Source organism: Alosa alosa, chromosome 21 (genome assembly GCF_017589495.1).
Source record: "Alosa alosa isolate M-15738 ecotype Scorff River chromosome 21, AALO_Geno_1.1, whole genome shotgun sequence".
Taxonomy (NCBI): domain Eukaryota; kingdom Metazoa; phylum Chordata; class Actinopteri; order Clupeiformes; family Clupeidae; genus Alosa; species Alosa alosa.
Window position 1 is genome coordinate 20614476 of NC_063209.1, and position 24375 is coordinate 20638850.

Sequence of the window (24375 nt, forward strand, 5' to 3'; positions counted from 1 at the left end):
TTTGCCTCTCAAATGTACTTGAGTAAAGTCATGAGTACTCCCCAAAAATGATACTCGAGTAAAGTACAGATCCCTGAAAATTGTACTCAAGTACTGTACTCAAGTAAATGTACTCCATTACTGTCCGGCTCTGGTCTTAATGCAACAGGATGTAATTATTTTATTTGGAAATAACAAACTCATTTTGCCATTCTGAGTTACAGTGAGGAGAATTTTTGTTGGTTTTAGACAAATTGGGTACCCTCTTAGCGCTAAATGTTACCCTGAATGCTGAAAATTGATTCCTGTTCCTAATTGTGTTACTTTAAGGAATATGCTGGATTTAGAAAGAACATCAGCTATCAGGTACTCAAGGTCATGGGTTCATATATCATATTTATATTTTATCTATAACATATGACATTTTCAGTCCTGTAGCACCTGACTTGACCATTTAAGATCCTGCATTAGTTACTTTTTTTGAGCTTTCGGATATGTCCTGAGGAAAAAGAGAAAAGTTGGATCTGATACTTTTAAATTGGCTACCTACAATGTAGCACACAAAAAGTAAAAATGGGTTTGCATTTTATACTTCCAAGACAGCAATACAATTTTTGTTTGGTGTTTTTACATAAAAATCACTACTCAGGTTCAGTATACATCTTCAGTACCTTGCTTCATAGACTCTACTTCTGTAGCCAAGAGCCAGGTTTTGAGATTGTAAAAATGTATCTGGGTTTGTTTTAATTAGTAGGACATCACTGGTGGGTAGGACATACTAATTCCAGTGTTAGATTAGAAATCTACAAGTTACTACTTTAGAGTGTAATGTTTTGGCAAAAAATATGGTTTTGTTGAGTGGAATATTTAAAAAAGTGCTACACATAAAATACTGGCGTTTGCTGCAGTTTTCTATGCCATGTCAATCCATAGTTTAAAAAGCAAGCAACAAAATAAGATGTCAGGCTGAGAGTTAATCATAAAACACATACACACACACACACACACACACACACACACACACATATATATTTAACCGACAAAACCAGATTTGACCCCATGGCTTCCAAATTTGAATGCATAAAATGAATATCACACAACAAACTGTATGTTAGTACATTTTATTTGAGTTGATTTGCATTTCATATGAGTACTCACCTTGAAATTAGAGGTATTTCTTATTTTTTTTCATGATTTTGGCACATAGGGTTTTAAGGGTTAATATATGAAATTGCTCATATAACCGGCTAGTCTACAAGATTCAGCAAAAAAAAATAATACAAAAATAAAACCCCACCTCAAACTGACAAAACCAGGTCTGACCCCATGGCTGCAGGACTATGGGCTGTGTGCCTGTTGCTGAACACCCTCTCAAAGTGTGAAGATCTGTGTCTACTCTTCAGATACAGTCAGTCAGTCGTATTTTTTGCCCACCAGTATAATAAAAAGACCAATGCATATATAAATCGCCACACAGTGTTAACTTTAAATCTCTCTCCTTTTAAGTCGAAGACAAACTTGTCGTAACAGTGAGAGGATTTTCTTTAATCTCTTAACTCGATTAGGCACATTTCAAGAGTTGTCTCTTCATCCATACTCTGAAAAGGTCTGCTCAGCTGACAAAACACAGCATGATTCATGGAATGAATTCTTAGGAAACCCTTCTTTTGACAGTTGACAATTTAACCATTCTAAGACTAAATAAGCCTATTATTTAGCGGAATATTCCCTCATCTATAGCAAGAATGTTGCTGTTTTTTGCCTTATTGATTTTGTCCAGGTAAGTGAATAGCCTACGCTTAATTTTAACAATAACTATTTGTAGCCTACTCTTTTACAGTTTTGTAGTTTCTAATTTTCAATTAACTACAATACATTACTAAATAATACAGAATAAACTTAAATGGGCTACTGATGTCTTGTATCTTTAAGTAGACTAACAATATTTCCATCCAACCTTCTAGTGTTGATGGTGTTTTTAACCAAAAGATCAACGCAGATAATATCACACGCATTTTGGATCGTTTGCTGGAGGGATATGACAATCGACTTCGACCAGGATCTGGAGGTATCTGAATATTGATTATGTCATAACAGGATGTTGTTGTTGGTCATGTCTTAGTTGCATTGTTCTGATCTATCTTTGGTTTCAGTTGGCGTCACTGAAGTTAAAACAGACATATTCGTCACAAGTTTTGGTCCCGTATCAGATATGGAGATGGTAAGAAGTTGTGTTTGCATTAACTGAGCGTTAACTTTGGACTATAGGAAATAGTGTGATTCATGTCAGAGGAGCACGCCTAGCTAATCATCAGGCATGTTTCATCGATACACCTAAAGCCTACAGCAGCATATCAGTCTATTGGCCCAACGTAGCCAGGGTAGCCATTAGCACATGGAAGTCCTCTTTCAGGCCTATTTTTAACTCACGAGGTCTAAATCCGTCCTGCTCCTCAATTTAAGTTAGCTCTGATCTGCACAGTGCTGTGGCGTCCTCAAAGACATTATGGGGAATACCGGCATCGGCGCATCTCCACACACAGGAACGCACAAAAAAGCTTATTAGAAAACAATTTTCACGCCCAATTCTAATGTTCTATGTGACATTTTTGTCAAAATTGAGTTATTGACATACCGATTTTCTTATTCTGTGACAACTTAAGAAGGTGAGGTGAGGTGTTTCTTGTAGTTGTATCCATTTTTGGACATTAGGCCTATAGTTAAAGAGGTTTGTTCCGCGTATCAGTATGATGCACAATATCTCACAACCTAGATGGAACACGGGACATATTTTATAGAGTTATAAAAATAAGCTGTAAATGAGATATTTTATTGACTAAGCTTTTCTTTGGTCTTTAAATCCTCCCAGGAGTACAGAATGGACATGTTCTTTAGGCAGATGTGGGTTGATGAGCGGCTAAAGTTCGAAGGCCCCATTGAGATCCTTCGCCTTAACAACATGATGGTGGACAAAATTTGGACACCGGACACGTTCTTCCGAAACTCCAAGAGATCCATCGCCCACAATATGACAACCCCCAACAAGATGTTCCGCATCATGCAGAATGGAACAGTGTTTTACACTATGAGGTAGGTATGCCTATTGCACAGACAGACAGGCATTCTAAAATAGGGCCTACCAAAGGCACAACTAGGCGCTTAGCACATGGGAATTGGCAGTGCCCCTTATGCCAACAGAGGAAGAAGAAGCCTTAACTACATCATGGGTTTCATAGGCTAGAGTGCACACATATGTTCAACTTGAATTTGTTTTGAATAATGAAGTCTCTTTTTATTTATATATAAGTGCTGTAATACCATAGTTACAGACCAGGGGTGTCAACTCATATTAGGCAGTGAGTTGGTCATTTGTTGGAATGAGACCTCGTTGGGGCTGTCATTGTCATGGTCATGATTATTTTTTGCCATGGGTATCAGATTGTTGTTTGATGATATACTCCTTTACTATACCCACTTATGAGCACACAAGCACAAATTATGTAGTGCTGTCATATACTGCTCTTTCTCTCTTCGAATACCCACCTCCCATGTCAGTTTTTTCGGCCACTTCCTTCCTGAGGATGGTTTGTAGTGCTAGGTTTAATCAATTTACCATATCATAGAGATATTGCTTACATTGTAGAAGACAACTGGATGTGAATATCTTTTTTTTTTTCTAATTTTACCTTCCTACCCAAAACATCTTGGGGGGCAGTATGAAACCTGCTGGCGGGCCTGATCTGGCCCCCGGGTCTTATGTTTGACACCCCTGTTATAGACAGAAGCTATAGGAGAAGTCTGTTATACATATAATTGCTGTAAGTACCATAGTTATAGACAGAAGGTATTGGATCCGTATGTATTTGTCTGTAACTGTGAAGATTGAGTCTAATAATGTTATCTTGCGTTTCAGACTAACAATAAGTGCAGAGTGTCCAATGCAATTGCAGGACTTTCCACTGGATGGACATGCTTGTCCTTTATACTTTGGAAGCTGTAAGTGTGCTGTTGTTAATGTGGTTTCTGTTACTACTGTATACAGACCAGTTGGTTCAGATAACTTGCGTGTGGTTGGCTGCTTTTAAAACAGATGCATACACCAACCGCGAAATAGCTTACACCTGGAGAAAGGGTTTCGAGGCGTCAGTTGATGTGCCGCCAGAGTCGTCCAGTTTACTACAGTATGACCTTGTTGGGCAGAGCCTCTACACTGAAACATACAAAATCAACACAGGTAAGATTTGCTATCATCACAACAGCCCATAGAGAGATGCATGCTCTCTATCTGCATCATCCTCCATCATCTTCAGTCGGCCATGTTGTTTTTGTCTTGTTGTTCTTGGCCATGCTGTGTTTCTCTGACATGATTATAGCAAAAGCATGCTTCTGTTAGCCATTATTCTCAGAGCATATTATATATTTTATATGGGGTCCAAACAGATCAGCATATATATTTATATGTATTTATGTTGCTGTCTCTCTCATTAGCTCGATGTAAGATGCTTAACTGGCTTGGATTCATTTGTGCTGTCTGCCTTAACCATGAAAGAACAGTGGTGCAGAGAGCCCATCACACTTCCTGATGGTGAACAGTGGTGGTCCAGAGGCTTAGATAGAGAGAGAGAGAGAGTGAGTGAGAGAGACAGAGAGAGAGAGAGACAGAGAGAGAGAGAGAGAGAGAGAGAGAGAGAGAGAGAGAGAGAGGAGGTGAAAGAGACAGAGAGAGAGAGAGAGATTGAGTGAGTGAGAGAGACAGAGAGAGAGAGAGAGAGAGAGAGAGAGAGAATTATGGACAGGCAAAAAAGTGGAGTTCCCCACAGAGGACCCATCAGATCCGTGGAGCAGGCAGGGAGTGTGAGAGTGAAAGCATGCAACGAGAGGGAGAGTGAGAGAGGATCAGGCAGTCGCCCAAAAGATAGGATTGTGGCCCAGTTAACATATCAAAGAGGGGATAGAATATCGCTCACAGATATGGAGCCCTTTTCTCTCGTTCAGTTTCTGTATCTTTCTCTTTCCTCCCCCTCTTCTGTTTTCTCTCCATCTTGTTTTTCTTTCTATCTATCATACTCTGTTTCACTTTTTCTTTCACTCATTTTCTCATCTGGTCTCGCATATTCACCATCAACATGGATACCCGCAACTCTTTTAATCATACACCCAATTAAAAACATCCTTCTCTGTGCGCAGCATGTTGAGGTTAAGCTGATGAGTAGTGTGGTGGGTTTCAAACACTGTGTATATATATGACTCAACACGGCCATGTAATTGGTTTATGCCTGTGTGTGAATGTAACTGACACCACATTTGAGATATTTCTGAGCACTCTCTTTCTTTTAATAAACCACAAAGGTGACACTGAAAATGTGGTACTCCCCCTGTGGTGCAGCAAGAGCATTTTTTTAATGAAATATAATTACATTTCCTTACATTCAGTGGTCATCAATTTGTCTGCATGCCTAATTCTATCGACGGCTGCCTGAGATGATTAGTTTTAAGGATATGTATTCTAGAAATATGATATAAAAGTGATGGCGTAACACAATGAAGATGGTGCAATTAAATGTCTTATTACATTGCTATCCCCCAAGTGAATAGGCAGGAAGAAAGCAATAGTGCACTTCCCACAAAGAAAGTGCTCACTTTCGTGGACTATGTCTGGCATCCCAGAGCACTTTATGTAACCTGATATACATAATCTCTCCTGGTAATCTTGTTTATTCTCGGTCTCAGCCTGACATTTCCTATCATTGTTTTTTTTTCCAGGTCATTACTCTGTCCAGGTCGTGCATTTTCTTCTCCAACGAAAGCTAGGCTACTATCTCATCCAAACATATGTGCCACTGATCATGATTGTTGGGTTGTCCCAAGTCTCATTTTGGATCAACAAGGAGTCAGTGCCAGCCCGCACTGTTGCTGGTAGGCTGATGATCTGTCGATTGTTGTGTTTATGTGAGAGAATTCAGTCACAAAAGTCTGTTTGTGTTCCATGTTCATTTTCATGAATATAAATATGGTCATGCATTTGTAACGTGCTATAATACACCAGAAATTCTGGTTTCTGTGGCTGGTGGTTTCACAGAAGTGTCACAGAAGTAATTTTTTCTCAGTCATTAGTGTCTGATTTAAACTGGATTTAATGGGTAAATATCCATTTTAATCAAAGGTTTTTGACTGGCACCAATGAGGAATCAGCCTCTAACACGTACCTCACATCCACCTCTCCATCTTTCCCTCCAGGCATCACCACGGTGCTCACCATGACAACCCTCAGCATCAGCGCTCGCGAGTGTCTGCCCAAGGTGTCGTATGCCACGGCCATGGACTGGTTCATCGCCGTGTGCTTTGCCTTCGTGGCGTCCGCCCTGATCGAGTTTGCGGCGGTCAACTACTTTGCCACTCTGCAAGGCATCCGCATGCAGCGCGAGAAGCGCAAACAATCCCGCCAGGACAGCGTCATCACGGGTAACGGCAGCGACGATGAAGTGGGATCGGTGAGTGACCCTTGGTGCCCACCTCAAGATATAGTAGTGCTGTCACTGTAGTATGGAGCCCGGCAGGTGTCATTAGTAGTATATTATCATGAACTATCTGTCAAAATAAGCCCCGCCCCCTGAAACGTCATAAATCACGTCATAACCACGCCTCCTTTTTATGCAAATTAGCCACGTGGTTGTCGCCACGTGTTGTTTGTTATTGTTATTGTTTTGTGAGTCATGTGACAGTCATGTGACTGGTGTCAAAACCCTGGGCAGCCATATTGGATGTAAAGTCATGTGACAGTCATGTGTCTGGTGTCAAACAATGCCACTTTTGGCATCCATATTGATGTAGTGTCATGTGACAGTCATGTGCCTGATGTCAAACCCCCTGGGCGGCCATATTGGCCCCCAAACCCCATGTGTGTTTTGTGGATAATGGGGATCAGATAAACTTTGTAAGAGTTGTATATGTTTAGTGGTAAATGGGGCTAAATACAAAAAAAAAAAAAAAAAGAAAGAAAATGGAGTTGCCGGAATCTGATTCAACCATTAGATCTTCAATCTAACGCCTCCCAACTGAGCTATTTCTCGCTGCAGGGCTTCAATGGTATGCAATGCATCCTACTTTGTAGGGGTGGTGTTTTGTCCGGCATGTCTCTGAGTGTGTTGTTTGAGACCCCTTTCATGTCGGGGTCTGCCTACTACCTAATGCACACTAGTGCTGATAACATTGTAAAAAGACCTGTTTATGAGTAGTGACGCCTGTATGCAGACACCTGGTTATCTATAAACCCTTTTGTAGTGGGTGTGTTTTGCCCCGGGCGTGTCTCTAGGATTGAGATTATAAAGCTGTGGGTGATGTATAGCTATCATTGTTAGCAGTGATTTTGAACAGAACTTACCATGGCTGACATGATTGAATCGGCAAAATCAAAGAGACGGATTACACTCACCCCTGTTAGCTTAAGCAATCGAATCCTGAAATGACTTATGCACCGCAAAGGAGGAGACCTGAAACTTTTGTTAATTTTCTGAGTAAACCTAATGATGGCGTGGAATACCAATGGTTGTTGAACGATGGGCGCATCGGAGGCTATGTTTTTGACAAGGAAGATCGCAGTGTGAAGCTATACGCATTGACATCTCCGGATTTGGCGTTTTCAGACGACATGGCGCACATTTCATTTTGTGATGCAGATTGGGTGATGTTTAGGGACTCTTGGAAGGATATTGTACAGCCTGCTATGGACAGTCGCTACACAGCATCATGGAATAGTCCAGCCTATGTCAAGTCTTACCACATGTATGCTAACTGTCCACAGGATTTCATTCGCCTGTCTAGCAGTGCATACAGAAGACCTACATATTATAATGAAAAAGATTTGAATGAATTAAGATATACACCTAAAGTGGAGTATCTTTGGAAAGACCGCATGTTCTAAGTGATGTTTTCAAAAAGGTTGATAGATTGTTCAAATGGAGTGCTGGTTTGGAAAGATACCAGGGCGTCAAGGCATGTCTCTTCCAGACGTGCCAAGATGATCTGGAACTGGCCAACCATTGTGAAGAAGCCGCCCGAATCCCCTCTTTTCATGAAGCTTAAAAAGAGGTTTTCATACGAAGGGTTCCTTTACTCTCAGAGCTGTTGTGAACATCATACAATGTCTCTATATGTGGATGAAGTTGAAATGACTGAAGCGCATGTTTGGCCTGATGGTGTGGATCAAAGTTCAAGAAGTATGTTTTATCAAGAGGAATCAGTAATTGAACAAGAAATGATACATTATGACATGGATTACTTGTGTGAGAGATTTGGCGATGCTAACTTTGACGGATGATAAAGAGGATGTTAGAGAATGCCATCTTGTGGATGATGACGCCCTGTGGGTGTACCTCCCACCGGTAACAAAAACGACTCTGAAGATAAAGGAGAGGTCACACATGATTGGGTAGCGGAGAAGTCGCCGGCCCTCCAGACTACACCCCTTGAATGGTTAGTGGTTGTATACGATCACACCAGCCGGATCATCAAGACGTTCAGAACTGTCGTGATGCCTTCAACAGATGTTAAGATGACTGATACGTGTGTATACTTTCAAAATACCTGTGGTGGGGTGGGCATGATGGATTGTTCAGAAGACTTAGAGATTGGTGTGTCATTAAACCCTGTATCATCAGCAGATGGAACCGGACTTCTAAAGCTACTGGTGAAGACCTTGTTGGTTGTTTGGCAGAGCTACCTCTTGGACTTATCAAGGCCTGTGTGTGTATTACACTGCAACACATCATCACGCAGAAGTTACAGGAGGACTGTTTTGGATGTCAAGTAAGCCACCCCAGCCAGATTCAACATTCTTGCCTCTTTGAACCAGATCATTACTACTTCCAAACAAATGTTGAGGATATAAAACATCGGGCTATACAAAAGACCACTACTGCAAAGCGTGAATCATCTATTGGGACATTACGCTATCAGACCCATCCCCAAAAATTTGGGGGTCTGTAGAAGCTATCGTCTACGAATTAACAGGGGAACCATACATCTGTGGGTATTTACACACTTTCAAGGAAAATCACATACAGGATTGTGATACAAACATTATTCTTGAAACTCTGACATATTGGGACAATTAGCGGTAATGGGGAATTGGTGCTGTGGTTCAGGCCCACCAAAAGAGCGTGTGAAATATGAGCTAACAGCCTTACTGTGTAATGTCATAGCAGACGAATCTACAAGTTATGCAACTGATATTGCTGTACCTTACCATCATTTTAAAGCCTTAAAAAATCAAATGACGCTTGCTAGATCATTGTCTGAAGAATGGTCCGATCTACTGAATATGGGATCCTCCGTTAACAAGGCGTATCACGTGTCAACTACAAAAGGAATAGGGTGATTGTGTATGGTATCAACAGGCAATTTCAAGCGGATCTGGTTGACATGTCCATATACTCCAGGGGGAATGACCATGCTAAATATATGCTGACGTGTATAGATGTCTTTAGCAAATATGCATGGGTGCGTATTTTAAAAAACAAATCAGGGATGGCGGTTGCCGCTGCTTTTGAATCAATCATAGAAGAGGGTCAGATACCCCAGAAGTTGCAAACTGACCGTGGGGAAAGAATTTTTTAACCAGCATTTCCAGAGGATCGTGAATAAAAACAACATTCATCATTTTGCCACTGGGGAGTGAATTAAAAGCTAGTGTCGTGGAGCGATTCAACAGAACTATTAAATCAAGAATGTGGCGTTATCTAACAGCCGCCAACTCTAAACGCTACTGTGACGTCTTACCTGATATGGTATCATCTTATAACAGTTACCATCGTAGTATCAAAATGAGACTTGTGGATGTGACAAAAGAAAATGAAAATGTGGTCTTTAAAAACCTGTATGGTGTAAAGACGGGAGCAGCCAAAAAATCTGTGTTCAAATACAAAATAGGAGAGCTTGTTAGAGTATCTAAGGTCAGAGGTGCATTCACAAAGGGGTATGAGGAAAACTACACACGTGAGTTTTTCACCATAGCAGAGTGTGTACATCGAAACCCTCCTGTTTACAGGTTGAAAGACTATGATGGAGACATGTTAGAAGGTACCTTTTATGAAGAGGAGTTGCAGAAAATCCTCATAAACAGGGATAAGGCCTTCAAAGTGGAAAAGATTTTGGAAAGCAAAAGAGTGGGTAGGACGCGTATGGTATTGGTAAAATGGTTAGGTTGGCCATCAAAATTTAACTTTCGTGGGTCCCTCAAGAAAAGATGTGGTTGATGCTTAAAAATGTCTTTTAAATCACAACACAACATACATATCCTTATTCACGCCCGGCGACATCATGGAGGGATCGAAGGGTTTTATGTGACTTTACCAAGCAATGCGTGCCGCGATATTTATCCTGACAATAGAATATCCAGCTACAGAACTAAACTGGCAAAAACACTAACACTAAGGGGGGGCTTGGGAGGTCGCTTTAATTGAGTTCATGTACCCCAAAACATGGGTTCCATGAAGCTAGGGGTACATTTTTTAAAACCTCAGAGGCTACCTGATTGTTCTCAAAAGTGGGGGGCGTAGCCTGTACTGCTAAACTCTGTGACACATCATCGGATGATGACTGCAGTGGTAAACTCAGTGTCAGTGTGTTCGTCTCAAGGTCTCCCTGTTTAACCAGGGCCAAATATCTCTGTAATAATGACGTATAATGCAGGGCCTTCTCATGAGGGGTCAGGTGTGTTTTACTCAAAACATTTTTCATAGCTACTTCCAACTCGTTTTCAACAGACTGGCGCAGTGGGGTAGTTACGACATCATTTTTTAAACGGTCCAATTGTCTTTGTGGTACCAGATACATTTTCTCAGCGTACTCCATTACTTCTAACTCTGTCTTGATGTAAACAGACTGGTTATGAACGGCAGAGCAACACTCAAGAGGGGCAGGAGAAATCCACCTTTCTGGTTAATAGTGTCTCTTTTTGTGTGTAGGCCAATTTTCTTGTCAGCCAGTAACTTTATCAAAATCTTATTTTTACGTAGAAGTTTTTTATATTGTATAGCTGTTAAGGGTATAGTACCACGAAGAATATTCAGTGTCACCTCACAGAGAGCTAAGATTAGCTCATCTGACGCAGAATGTAAAATGACACGCCTCTGGGGCGGTTTAGCTTTAAGTAAACCGCCTCAAAAGAGGCAAATTTCTACCGATTCTCTCAGACATATCGGTGTCTCAGTTTGTTTTCTTGGCACATAGACAGCCTGATGCCCAAAAGCAAATCTGTTCTGAGGCGGTACAAATCTGGGGTTTTGGTTTATAGTCAATCAACAAATATCCGTGAGGGTTTCTCAGTGGCATTTTTAAAAGATTCAAGAAAGAATTTTGTGTTACCGGGTACATCTGTCTCGCTAATACACTGATTTGGTTGTTATCTCTAGGTTTTTGAAAACAATTAGATAATTAGTGTTCAAACTGATTGTTCTGCTAGATTTCCCCTGAAAGAACAGATTCTGAACCATGTAAATGGCACTAAGATTACGATGATGTACATACTGTGTGAACACCTTCTCTATTTCTGTATTATTGCTGGCATCTTTCATTACATCATCAATAATTAGCAGGTTAGTTTTTGATATGGGTAATAACTCATCATCATCTAGAGCGTTAGGTATTCCTTGAATAAATTTGACATCTCTCAGCTTTAACAATTCGTCATAAAGTGGTTGCCAACAATCATAAATATACACTATATTTTCAATTGCATCACTAATAAGGGTGTCGATATTGGCTATCAACTGTTTTACAAAAATGTCTTGCCAGAATTAGAAGGCCCGCTTATCACACAAGAAAATGGATGCTGTAGTCTGAAATCGTTATACAGGGCCTCTTTTAAGCCAGTGTTATATTTATCCATGATAGACATATACCCCTTAGTATCCATTATGGCCTAGTTGTGTAGTCGGGTGGTAGCACCCTCTTGTTGTAAACAACCCTGAACCTCTTCTCACCAGTTTTGTTTTTTAGAATGAGATGTTTCTTGTTACGCACAATATTATCAGTTCGAGCCCATATGTGTCGTGTACTATCTCTGTCAGTCACATAATGATCAACAAGGCCAATGAGGGTGTCCAATCTGATCAGTTTTGAATTCTCTGCATTAAGCGTGATGCCTTTCGCCTTCATACAGGTTTTACCCCGGGCTGTGCGATAGCCATAAGTCTTCGGTCCGGCTGAACAGAATTCTGTGATGTAGTCACCATCATCCAGCTCATTTGTGAGATCCCCTAAATAGGGCCCCAGCGGCGGCTCCCAATCGCCATCCTTTGAGACATAAACCGTGACTGTCAGTATCTGTGTACAAAAGGCGCCACCCAATTTGTCCATAAGATCGTACAATTTAAGGCGTGCATGAGCCGTGGTGAATGCACCCACAAACACATTTATGTTTGCGGTCTGTACACAACTACCCTCAACATGTCGCCATTGGACTAGGGCCACATCATCAGACACAAATGAAAAGTGTGTGACATCATATTCACAACCAAAAATCTGGCAAACTGCTCGGGGTCTTTCACCATTTCGGTGGTGGGCAGATTCTCTCTCATAGAGAAGCGACCCCAGAGGCTGTTGAGCAACAGCTTGTTTATTTGCCTTGTGGCTGGGTTCAGACAGATCTTAGCAGGATCCAGCCTAATCCCCTCCTTCTCAAAATAGTCCTCAATGTAGGCCTCTTTTGCCTCATCTGTCACTGCATGGGCTGGGTATCCGCTAGCTTCCTGCTTGAATTGGAGAAATGTTTTCACATAGTCTGAAAACAATGTGTCAGATCTCTGAGAAAAATGCCAGATCTCATCAACCTTGGTAACAATGTAGCCCTTTTCAATAGCCTTCATCAGCTCAAGACTAACCCAACACCCCGAAATGGAGCGCTCATCATCACTGTGCTCACAGGGGCTGGTCTGATTCTCTTCTACAGCACAAGTCCTGCAGAGGGGGAACATCAATTTGCCGTTGCAGCGGTATGGCAGCACGGGGTGTAGTAAGCCCCTAGGTGGAGAGACTGTAGCTTTGATCAACCCGTAATAATTTTCAAGTGGCTGAAAATCTCCCACTATGATCTGGGGGTTGTGGATGGGGTACTCACACTTGCTCTGACATGCCGGGTATAGGGATGTGAAATCAACGTAGTGAATTTTCTCACCCTCACCAGCTTTGCGGTAAAGATTGTAAGCATCTGTTCTACCACCGCAAAGAGCATCGCGAGGTTTTAAACGCCGGGGTGTACGATGTGGCCATGAATCTCTTAACATCAGGGTCACGCTGCTTAGCCTGGTTCCACTCACATTCCCACATCACTTCGACCCTAAACCCTTTGGTCTTGGTAAGGTATGTCACCTTATCATCAAAATGTCTCCTCACATCCCCGTAAGGGATATTTAACAGGGGGTGTATATGGTCTGGATTGTAGCGGCAATCATGGCCGTGATGAAAACAGCCATTAAATTCGAAAGTGCATGTTTGACACCATTTTTTTTTCATAATAGCCGCCGAGGTAGTACTGACCTACTTGCACCTCGCCACCTTTCAAAGCATGTTGTACAACCATATCTCTACTATCATTCACATATTCCAACCATTGGGTAGAGGAGTTGGAGTACGCCTTTATGTTGGTTAACATAGGCATTGTTGTGTGTGAGTGCTATTGTGTCTCGCGTTGCAGGAAGCGCCTTTGTAGACAGCCATGCAGCAGGATGCTAATGTAGTCTGAGTGAATGGGTCTACACCAGTACAGCCCATGAACGTCTCGCGCGGTATTTCATGCACGCCGTCCTCAGTAGCACAACATCATGAACCCCGTGAAGATCGTAGCTCTTTCTGAAAATCAAATACGCCTTTGATGCTTCGCTATACCATGTGTCAAAGTCAGCTCTGTCTTTATTGGACATGGTGTCGTACTCCATAGTACTCACGGTCTGGATAGGGGCCCCTATAGTAGTTGTTCACCGCTGTGTTAAATTTGTGTGGGAAGTACCCTTTTCACGGGTGTTCAGATTTAAGGCCGCAGTTGTCTTAGCCAAACGCATGGGGATGAACTAATAGCTGTCAATGAACCGCTGTTTAAAGATCTCATCATACATGAAAATTAATCTGCATCCAGTCATGATTATTTTGGGCGTAACCCCTAGCTTGGTGAAATGCTCCAGTAAAATGATATTATCAAACCCTGATGCATTGTGGGCCATCCATGTGTAGCCCTTATATGTAGACCGTCTGAAGTGGCTCAACATCATAAACACGCAACTACTACCCTCGGCCTCAAAAGACCCCCCTTTGAAAGTCATGGCAGCAGCAAAATTAGCCTGGTGTTTACCATTTTCAAATCGATGTTTCTAAATCGAAAAAAGATATACTTGGGCTCTGTCTCTTCCGGCTTGAAGTGTTGAATGAAACAGCTATGGTTATCACCAGGCACCAAATTGGCTTTACAGTGAGGACAACGCATGGATGAGCATCTGTGGGGGTTTTTCTTATTCATGCTAACATGATATCGTCTGTTACACTTTTTGCAGTACTTAGTGACATCACATGGGACCACCATTCTGCCTATAACCCCAGTGGGCGCAGGTTGTTTGTGTCTGGAATGGCAGTAAGCTGATTTGCAGTATCGCATACAATCACGGCAGTATACTGATGGTCCTTTATTTTTGTGGCAATTCACATCGTTGCATATATCACAGCTGTATTTACACGCGTGATCACGTTTACTACTGTAGCCACGGTAGCAAAAACCACAAAAGTGACCTTCCCCCAGGAATGTATTGGGGCGCAAAATCCGGTGGTAATGATTGTCATGGAGGTACAGATAAACAGTTTTCTTAGGGTTGGGTGTCACCCTAGTCTGATACGTCAGCAACTCATGTAGGGGGGTTCGGCAAAAGACCACAATTTTAACATCGTACATGTCCTCAAATACGGCCACATCAGCAAAACCTATTTGATAAAAGTAAACTTCATACTACTCTCAGCCATTAATATAGTTGCTAGGAGTGGGGGTCGAACCCACGAGGACACAAACATCCATTGGATCTTAAGTCCAACTTTTAACCACTCGGCCATCCTAGCAGCACACTTTGTATTTAGCCCCATTTACCACTAAACATATACAACTCTTACAAAGTTTATCTGATCCCCCATTATCCACAAAACACACATGGGGGTTTGGGGGCCAATATGGCCGCCCAGGGGTTTGACATCAGGCACATGACTGTCACATGACACTACATCCAATATGGATGCCTAGGGGGCGTGGCATTGTTTGACACCAGACACATGACTGTCACATGACTTTACATCCAATATGGCTGCCCAGGGGTTTGACACCAGTCACATGACTGTCACATGACTCACAAAACAATAACAATAACAAACAACACGTGGCGACAACCACGTGGCTAATTTGCATAAAAAGGAGGCGTGGTTATGATGTGATTTATGACGTTTCAGGGGGCGGGGCTTATTTTGACAGATAGTTCATGATAATATACTACTGTCATTGCACTTTTTTTTTTTTTGTGCGAACATTTTACTAAAGATTGTGCACTTGTAAACTAATTTGTGGTCTCGATTTACTAAATTGTGCTCTCAATCTTCAGATTTCTTCTCAATTCTTAAGATTTCTTGCCTGTATTGACAGATCAGTGGAGAGAGCAAAGTAGACTGGAAATGGGTAGGAGAAAGATGGGGAGTGGGCTCGGCACAGGACCTCGGGCCAGACTTGACCCTGGACCCCAGTGGCCACTGGGCCCGTATGTGATTTAGGACGCAGACGCTAGTGGGTGTTAAGGCTCAACCCCCAAGCTTTTGGTTTTTGCGGTACTCTCGCTGACACCCAGCACCAAAGGACATTTCTTATGCATGCAGGACTTTATATCTACAAGTATTGGCACACACACACACACACACACACATACAGAGAGAGAGAGAGAGAGCACCAGCCTCAGCAGCTGGTGTGAGGGCCTCAGTGCGGGCCATGGGCTGACGTGTACACCCAGGCCGTGAGGTGCTTGAGCATGTGCTTCTCCCCTCCATGGAGTCTCAAGGTCCTCACGCTGCGCTGCGCTGCGCCTTCTTCACTGCCAGCCACCCAGCCCAGGCAAGCACACAGCACGAGACCTTCAGAAAGCTCCATGGAGAAAGGAGAGCGGAGTTGGGATGTGGGTCTGCGTCAGGAGAAAATGAGGTGGGGGTGAGATGTGTGTGTGTGTGTGTGTGTGTGTGTGTGTAGAGGGGGGTGGTGAGACGGGGTGGGGGGGGGGGGAGTGAGAAGAGGGAACGGGTGCTTGCTCCTGGGGCCTTTTTTTTTTAAGGAACCAGCACGAAAGTTTTAATGACTGCTCGTGTCGGGACTCGGTTCTCACACGGCAAGATCAGTAACGACACGGAGCTCTTATCTTTTATGCAGAGGTAAATATGCTAATGCCACGGGCGTTCGCTGTCTCTGGGGAGAACTCCCACGTGGTGAGCTCACCGTTGGCATTTTAAAAATAGCCTCGGCGTTCTAACCCGGCTCCATGACTCCTCCACACATAATCTCTCACCTACATTTCACATGTTCAACCTGCAGTTCCCATCCACCATCTGGGCTCGGAAGGAGGGGAGAAAAAACATCCTCTTTAGCTGTGATGCCACCAGGGCCCAATGAAAAGTCCAAAAGAAACAATCAAGCCTTTTCAAATACAGTCACCAGAATACATTCTGTGTGATTTAACACTTTTTTTACTGCATATTGAATGCTAAATCATTCAATCAATCATGGAATATGTGGAACACTACAATATATGGGGGAAAAGCTGACAAACAAACAAGCCCATATATAGTGTATGGATAATATTTACATTTTGGGGCCACTTTCCTCTGTAGTGCTCCCTAGTGGTCAAATGGAAGACTACATTAGATACCATTAAAGGTACTGTTGTCAACTTTATCATCCTAATATCCCTGATTTCCATTCTGGGTTCCCACCCCATATGCCAAATTTGCTGTCAAATGTGCTGGATTTCTATGAGCAAGTATTGGTGTGTTATCTGTTAGCTCATTAGCTCAAATATTTTATTTAAAATTGTATAACTTTCAGTTGTAAAGTCCAGTGGAAAATCTTCTAGGTCTAACAATATGAAATATATGGGAAATATTTCCCATAGCTGTTTTAGATTTCTGCAGGAGAAAAAAAAAACAATCTAGAATCTCTTGTGTCAAGTCCTAACTTATATGTTGTATGTATATAATTTAGACTTGGCATAGTTGTAAACAGATATGCATAAGCATTTATTTACTGAGGAGTAGAATGGACTTGTGAAATCTAAACTGTATGCGTAGCTGGTAGTACATGTCCCCAGCTAAAATAACCTTCCATCTGGCATGCTAATCTCACATGTTTTACTTTTTCTCTTCATCTCTATCTGTCTCTCCCTCCTTGTTCCTCTCTCTCTCTCTGTCTATCTCTCTGACTGTATCTCTCTCTCTCTCTCTCCTAGCCTGACAGTGGTAGGAGCAGGCAGTACCGGTCCAACTCGATAATTAGTGAGCCCGCACAGAGACTGCCCAACTTCCTGCAGTCTGGCTCGGCCATCCCCACCAACATGCTGCTGGCCGGCACCAGCCCCATTGACTCCTACTCCCGAGTGCTCTTCCCTCTGGCCTTCGGCTCCTTCAACTTGGTCTACTGGTACTACTACCTCTCCAAGGACACCATGGAGAAGCCCAGGTACACACTAAGAAAGTACCAGTGTGTACCTAAGTGGGTACAAATGCTTATTGCTGGGGCAGTACCCTTTTGAAGTACAGTAATGTACCCATAAATGCAGCTTTGCCATGGTCGTATGTGCAGTACATTGCCAACGTGAGCTCCTATGTGTTTGTTTGGCAAGTCTGTTGGGCTTTTGGTTGGTAAACTTGGTAGTTTTAGAGAAAATACTTTAACGGTTCTTTAAATACAACGCTCCCATATGTATCCGCTCAAGTGCGATGCACTGGCTGTGTGCAAACTTCCTCCTTTGCACAGCTATTCTGCATCTAACAGGAAGCAATGCTGGAGGTGGCGTTCTGAATTAAAGCCACGAAACTTGCAGAGATGTACTCAGATTTTTATGCAACAGTAGTTGCTCGCTGTGTTTCTTTTTTTTTTTTAATTCTTTCTTTTTGTCTGGGACTTTTATCCCGGCTGTAAATACATAAATAATTTCTGATTCTAAAACAGCCGCGGGACAAGCAGACGAAAAAGAGCAAGCTGGTGTTTCTGTTGGGTGGGCTTGTGTTGTTGCATGGAAACAAGGGCACCGAGGATGTATTTTCATGAAAATTACATTTCCACATGGAAGGTTTATTTTTCCGTTGTTGCTTTCTATTTTTTACGACCAAGCCAAGGCCACCACTAGCAAATACAAATAAATGTCATAAAAAGTAACATTTGCATTCAAGATTAAACAAGGGCTTTCCGATTATAGTTTTTGCCCATTGCTTACACACTAAAATGAATGCTTAAAGCAAAGCCTTAAAACCTGAAGTTTTAACCGTTAACCTTAACCATAGTGTAACCATACCTTAAACACACTTTCTGCTTTGCACTTTGTTTGCAATTCTGCAACACATTTATTGCGAAATACTACACATGGTTTTTTTTTACGCTAGGCACTTTAAAAATGTAATCTCTTGTAATCATTGGGGAAACACTTCTATTCAAAATGCAAAACACATCTGGTACCCACACACATACCTGTAAACAATACAGAAAAAACTGAACACCAATCAGTCTGAGACATAGCACATGTGTACCTGTTCAACTTTGTACTTTTATTTTGAGTACCGTGTACAGTTCTGTACTTGCCCCTTAACTCCCCATTTCTAAAACGTATCGAAGAATGTTTTTCAGCGTGCCAATGAAAAGTATATGACCACCAACCACATGCTTGCATGCCTCTTCTGCAAGCAATGGAAGAGGTATGCCGAGACATTGATGGGGGGTCAGGTCAGTGGTGGATATGGATATGAATATAAATATAAATATGAATATATATATATATATTATATTGTTTGATGTAGATGAGGTTACTGTATGTGGCCAGATTCCAGTTGAAGTCAGGATCTATAGACCTGTTATTTTTTGTTTAATTTTTGTTTTGTTTACATTGTATTGATTACTGCAGTATATGCATATACATACAGTATACGTGTATACAGCTCTGGGAAAAATACGAGACCACTGCACATTTGTCATCCTATGGTTGCTGAGTAACATTTGAATATGATCGTCAACTTGTTTGATTGTCACTCATTTTTTCCAGAGCTGTATATATATATTGCAGTATATTTATATTTTTTTGTTGCAGTTGTAAAAAAACAACAACTGTAAGCTGATTACTGGAGCATTTCTATTTTTGAGTTTTACAAAAGTCTCTCTGAGAAAGATAGTTAAGATCGCCAGTGTTTTATATAAAGCACATCAGTGTGTTGCTGCCGATTTGAAAGAATAATTAAAATGGTGCATGAGTGTATCATTTTGTTGCAATGATTTTTAGAAAGAATTGTTAAGTTTTGATTGTTTCATTTTCGCATAGATGTGAGTTGTTTATCTCCAAGTGTTATGTCTTTTTTGGTTGTGTCTATAGAGTAGCAGCTGTGGCCTACTGGTTAGCGCTTCAGACTTGTAACTGGAGGGTTGCCGGTTCGAACCCCGACCAGTAGGCATGGCTGAAGTGCCCTTGAGCAAGGCGCCTAACCCCTCACTGCTCCCCAAGTGCTGCTGTTGTTGCAGGCAGCTCACTGCGCAGGGATAAGTGTGTGCTTCACCTCACTGTGTGCTGAGTGTGTTTCACTAATTCATGGGTTGGGATAAATGCAGAGACCAAATTTCCCTCATGGGATCAAAAGAGTATATATACTTATACTTACTGACATAATGAGCCAAATATGCCAAACTTCTGCAAAAAGTTTGTAAGATCAAACACTGTAAACAGCGATCCTGCTTAGAGTTAAGTAATTTAACCATCATTCTCTTCGTTCATAGTTTAGATCTCACAATGCAGGTTATCTTCCGACACCTCAGCTCAGTGGTCTTCCTTAATAACACATTCAGAGCAAGCGTCACATATTGACATGGCTGCCTGCCCTCTCATTTTGAGCTTGAGCACGGAAAAAACCCCTCAGATTTGGGTTGTTCAGGTAGAGGTCTCACTGTGAGGGCAGGCACTTGCTGTGAATCATTGAGTTGTTGCTCTCAAGCAGGGCTCATGATGTGTGTGTGTGTGTGTGTGTGTGTGTGTGTGTGTGTGTGTGTGTGTGTGTGTGTGTGTGTGTTCCTTACTTCTCTACAGGGTCCTGGGCCAGTGAGTTCTTGCAGCTGATCTCAAGCTGATGATTGCTCGCTTCTGTCCTTATGTGGGAGGTTCACCACCACCATCAGCACCACCTACACCTCCACCATCAGCACCACCTCCACCAACAGCACCACCATCATCTCCACCATCAGCACCACCTTCACCTCCACCATCAGCATCACCTACACCTCCACCATCAGCACCACCTTCACCTCCATCATCAGCACCACCTTCACCTCCACCTCGACCATCAGCACCACCTCCACCATTAGCACCACCTCCACCATCAGCACCACCTCCACCTCCACCATCAGCACCACCATCACCTCCACCATCAGCACCACCTCCACCATCAGCACCACCTCCTCCTCTGGTCCCAGGTCCTCAGTAGAGACACTCTCGTCTCCTCCCTCTTCTCTTCTCTCCACTCCTCTGCCAGGCTCTCAATCAGTCAGACCTCTCCACTCTCCCCTCGCCATCTCCATGACATTTCCATACGACCATGGCAAAGACGCATCCCTCGGAGACACCAGACAGCCATTTGTGAGAGGGAGAACGGAGGGAGAAATCCTCCTCATTTTCCAAACCTTGTTCAAGTCTCCCCCTCAACCCCCTACACACACACACACACACACACACACACACACATACACATACCTCCCCTAAGGTCCCACCCCTCAGAGTGTAGAAAAGACACACACACCCAGGAGAAGTTGATGATATAATCTGCAGCTGTGGCTGGTGATGCAACATGGAACCAACGCTTTCAGACGGCTGCCCTCTACAGAGCCATGTGGCTCACTGCAGGAGATCAAACGCACTGGAGGAGGCTTATACTCCCTGGCAGCTTCAAAGAAATTCACAATCTGAAAAAGAGCAATCATAAGACTGAATTTTTATGCCGCTGCCTCCCCGCAAACCCAGCTACCTTGTTCCAGTCGTGATTCATATACGGCCGTTTCCTGAAAACATGACTGCAGAGAAGATGGGGTCTATTTTCCGCAAAGGCGTTGGCTGTAGAACAGTTCTGTTGTCGTCTTGTCCCCCCCCCCTTCCTTTATTGTTAATCATTGTTCCATACAGGGGAATGTCCATAAGCAGACAAGGCTTCACTGCTGACAGAGCAAACTCCATTGTGCATTGAGTTGGGCCCGCGCTGCTAATTGGTGGTCGGATGTCAACATGGCGGCTATGCCATGCCGAGTGCATTTCTTTGCAATCATCCGTCCTGCCGTTAATTATTTTTTAACCATGTTATTGCTTAGATTAATTCTGTGCCATTTGCTTTTTCCAAGAATGTGATGAGCCATGCAACCAACATTTTTGTTCCATCAATGTGATGACCCATGCAAAACACTATTTAGTCAGCAGCCTGGAATTGACCAAAGGCCCAGGTTTTACTGGACTGTTTTTCTGTGTATGGATAGTTTTACTTTCCTTGTTCCTCACACAATAAAATATCACTCATGTACTTGTTTGCAACTGTTTTAACTGTCTGTGTGTAGTTGTCATATAATTCTACAGAATATATTTTAATATATTTATATATATATTTATTTGTCCCACATGTACATCTCTATAGACACCGTTTCCACCTAGTAATGGTGCTTTATGGCTTACAGAAGAATGTAAAACATTAATCTTATTTCTGACTTTCTAAAATCCCATTTCAACAAATTGTTGTTACTTTTTGCCTGTCAAGTATGAAGGAGCCAATGGCATACCCCGCAGCGAACAATGCTCTGTTTACTGTGATCAGTCACATAGAATTTGTGGCTGAGGTAATTGGTTCGGTTTGTACTTCGCCGCTGGAAAGGATACGTCAGACCATGTATTCGCGCTCTTGGGCGTCTTAACCGCGTTTGGTTACAGCTCTGATCCATGTGTGTATGCCATGCCCCATCTATCTCCAATTACGTTTAAATCATCACGCCTCATATTTACCATTCTGTCAATCTGAATGGTGGGGGTCGGTTCCGACTGGGGCCAAACGATATCTTCAGATATTAAGTTCATTGAGGTTGCTCACACCCTCCGCAAAAACATTTTTATTTCGGAAGGAGTTGACACACCACATAATTAATCGGAGTGAGACTTATAGTGCTGTTTCTTTATGTAACTTATTTATATGATTTTATTAACTATATGACACTAATAGGATTATTTTATTCTTTTCAGTTCAGCTATCCTGGTGACACCATCAATACAAAGTTACATAAACTTTTAATGGTCCACTAATGAGTGTCACATGTTGCTGACATTAATTGGGGTTCCTTTTTTGACGTTTAAGCTGGACTTCTTATTTTGCTCACCACGTTCATCGAAGTTCCTTTAATTTTTTCTCTGCAATGGAAACTGCTCATCCACCATCATCAGTAGCTGCTCTTTGATCTTGAGGTAGGATGTACGCATGCGCTCCTCATTGGCTTCATTGCACTGTCTGGAGTAAGTTGAATGTGCGCCGTTCCTCGCTAGATCCAAAATCCTACCAAAACAGTTGCAATGGAGAGAATCAGGAAAAGCCTATCCATTTTCGTCATTGGTCCTTTAATTATGAATTTGGTTTGCGCACAAAGGTAAAATTTCCATTTTTCGCTTTGGCTTATGACACTTATAAATATGATGCATGCAAAATTTGGTCATAAATAAGACGTTTTCATCTAATGATGTGACACCCTCTGTTTGGTTGTAGAGACCCTAGCAATATGCCTGTGGTCAAGGATACGGTGGATAGACTGATGAAAGGATACGATATTCGGTTGAGGCCAGATTTTGGAGGTAAGGCGGTTGAAATTGAATGTAATTCTTTCACAGCCTATGACGTGCTGCACATGCACAATGACATGTGAGTCTAGTTTTATTGGCTACCCCTGCACACCTTGTTATTGTGTAATTTACATCATTAGCTGGCGATTTGGTCCATAACATCATTCCATTTAATTGTGCCTTTCACGTTTATGATATGTTATTACAATATCCCTGGGTCCATGGAGGGGGTGTCCAACTTGCGTTATCGATTCCATTCGCGGTGCAACTTTGGTTGCATCGCAACGGTAATTGAAATGCTACCTGTAATTTTTTAATCAACCAAATTATGGTCGAGGACTGTGCAGACAGATTTATTTAAGCGTTTGGCATAGGAGTCTTTGGCTCGTGAAGCAAAACAGAGCCAAAGAAAGTCGACTCCACCATATATGAACAGTGTCTTGGTAACTGGCGAACACTTTTTAACAGCAACCTAGACATTTGGGCACAATTGCCATTTTGAATTTGCCATTCACCATTGCGCAAAGCCAATTACAGTAACATGGGGTGTTGGTTGGCTTGCCTGTTGAATTTTAGAGAAAACATCAGAAACGCTAAACCTGTGCGGTCTATCACGTAGAATTTCACTGGTACAAGTCTCCTTACTGCCTCTCTCCGTTTCAGGTGCTCCGGTGGCAGTCGGGATGAACATAGACATAGCCAGCATAGACATGGTATCGGAGGTGAACATGGTACGTAGTGCTGAATTTTCCTGCCTGAAAATATATCTGGATGTGGATGTGGTTGTCAAATGTTCCCTAAACGAGAACGCTCTTGGCAAGATGTGGTTACAGTGATCGTTTGGGAGAAAAATTAACATGCTCAATGGCACGCCCCCTACTTAATTGATAACGGCTCTGTTGACATGATGTTGCGAATATAACGGACCATCTTGTGCCGGGTTATTGCTAAATCCTGCACCGTGTGTAGTCTATCTGCTCTGTATTTTGTAGCTGAACAGAGGCAAGCTACATTTGAATTCAAAACACACGCGCACTGGCGCACTCATACGCCCGCACGCCGTACGCTCGCACTCACTGCGTGTCTCTTACTATTCCGTGTATTGCGCTTTCTCTATGAAATATTAGCTGGCTGATAGATTATATATTTTCAAAGATAGAAGATGCATCCGTTCCCGCTTTCAATTAGAGTTCAAGGTGATTGTTTTTTCCTCAAGGAGAGGCAATTGACAATAAACACCAGGGAAAGCGCCGCCATGTAAAGATACAAATGCAAAGATTAGGCA

At 42.4% G+C, this 24375-nt stretch overlaps 2 protein-coding genes across 2 annotated transcripts in view; both read left to right on the plus strand.

The window, feature by feature from the left end:
• Positions 1-1590: 1590 nt before the first annotated feature.
• On the plus strand, positions 1591-20505 carry gabra6a (gamma-aminobutyric acid type A receptor subunit alpha6a). The gene is made up of 10 exons (XM_048230972.1): positions 1591-1759; positions 1944-2047; positions 2133-2200; positions 2849-3069; positions 3893-3975; positions 4070-4213; positions 5743-5895; positions 6217-6470; positions 17487-17716; positions 20322-20505. Exons 1-10 carry the CDS (start codon positions 1725-1727, stop codon positions 20335-20337), a joined length of 1308 nt encoding a protein of 435 aa, XP_048086929.1. The 5' UTR covers positions 1591-1724; the 3' UTR covers positions 20338-20505.
• A 2253-nt stretch (positions 20506-22758) lies between these two features.
• The window catches only part of gabrb2a (gamma-aminobutyric acid type A receptor subunit beta2a), a 38956-nt gene continuing 37339 nt past the window's right edge, over positions 22759-24375 (plus strand). Inside the window, 3 exon segments of the mRNA XM_048232196.1 lie at positions 22759-22900; positions 23017-23102; positions 23754-23821. Of these exon segments, the coding sequence (XP_048088153.1) occupies positions 22827-22900; positions 23017-23102; positions 23754-23821 (228 nt within the window). The 5' untranslated portion in view covers positions 22759-22826.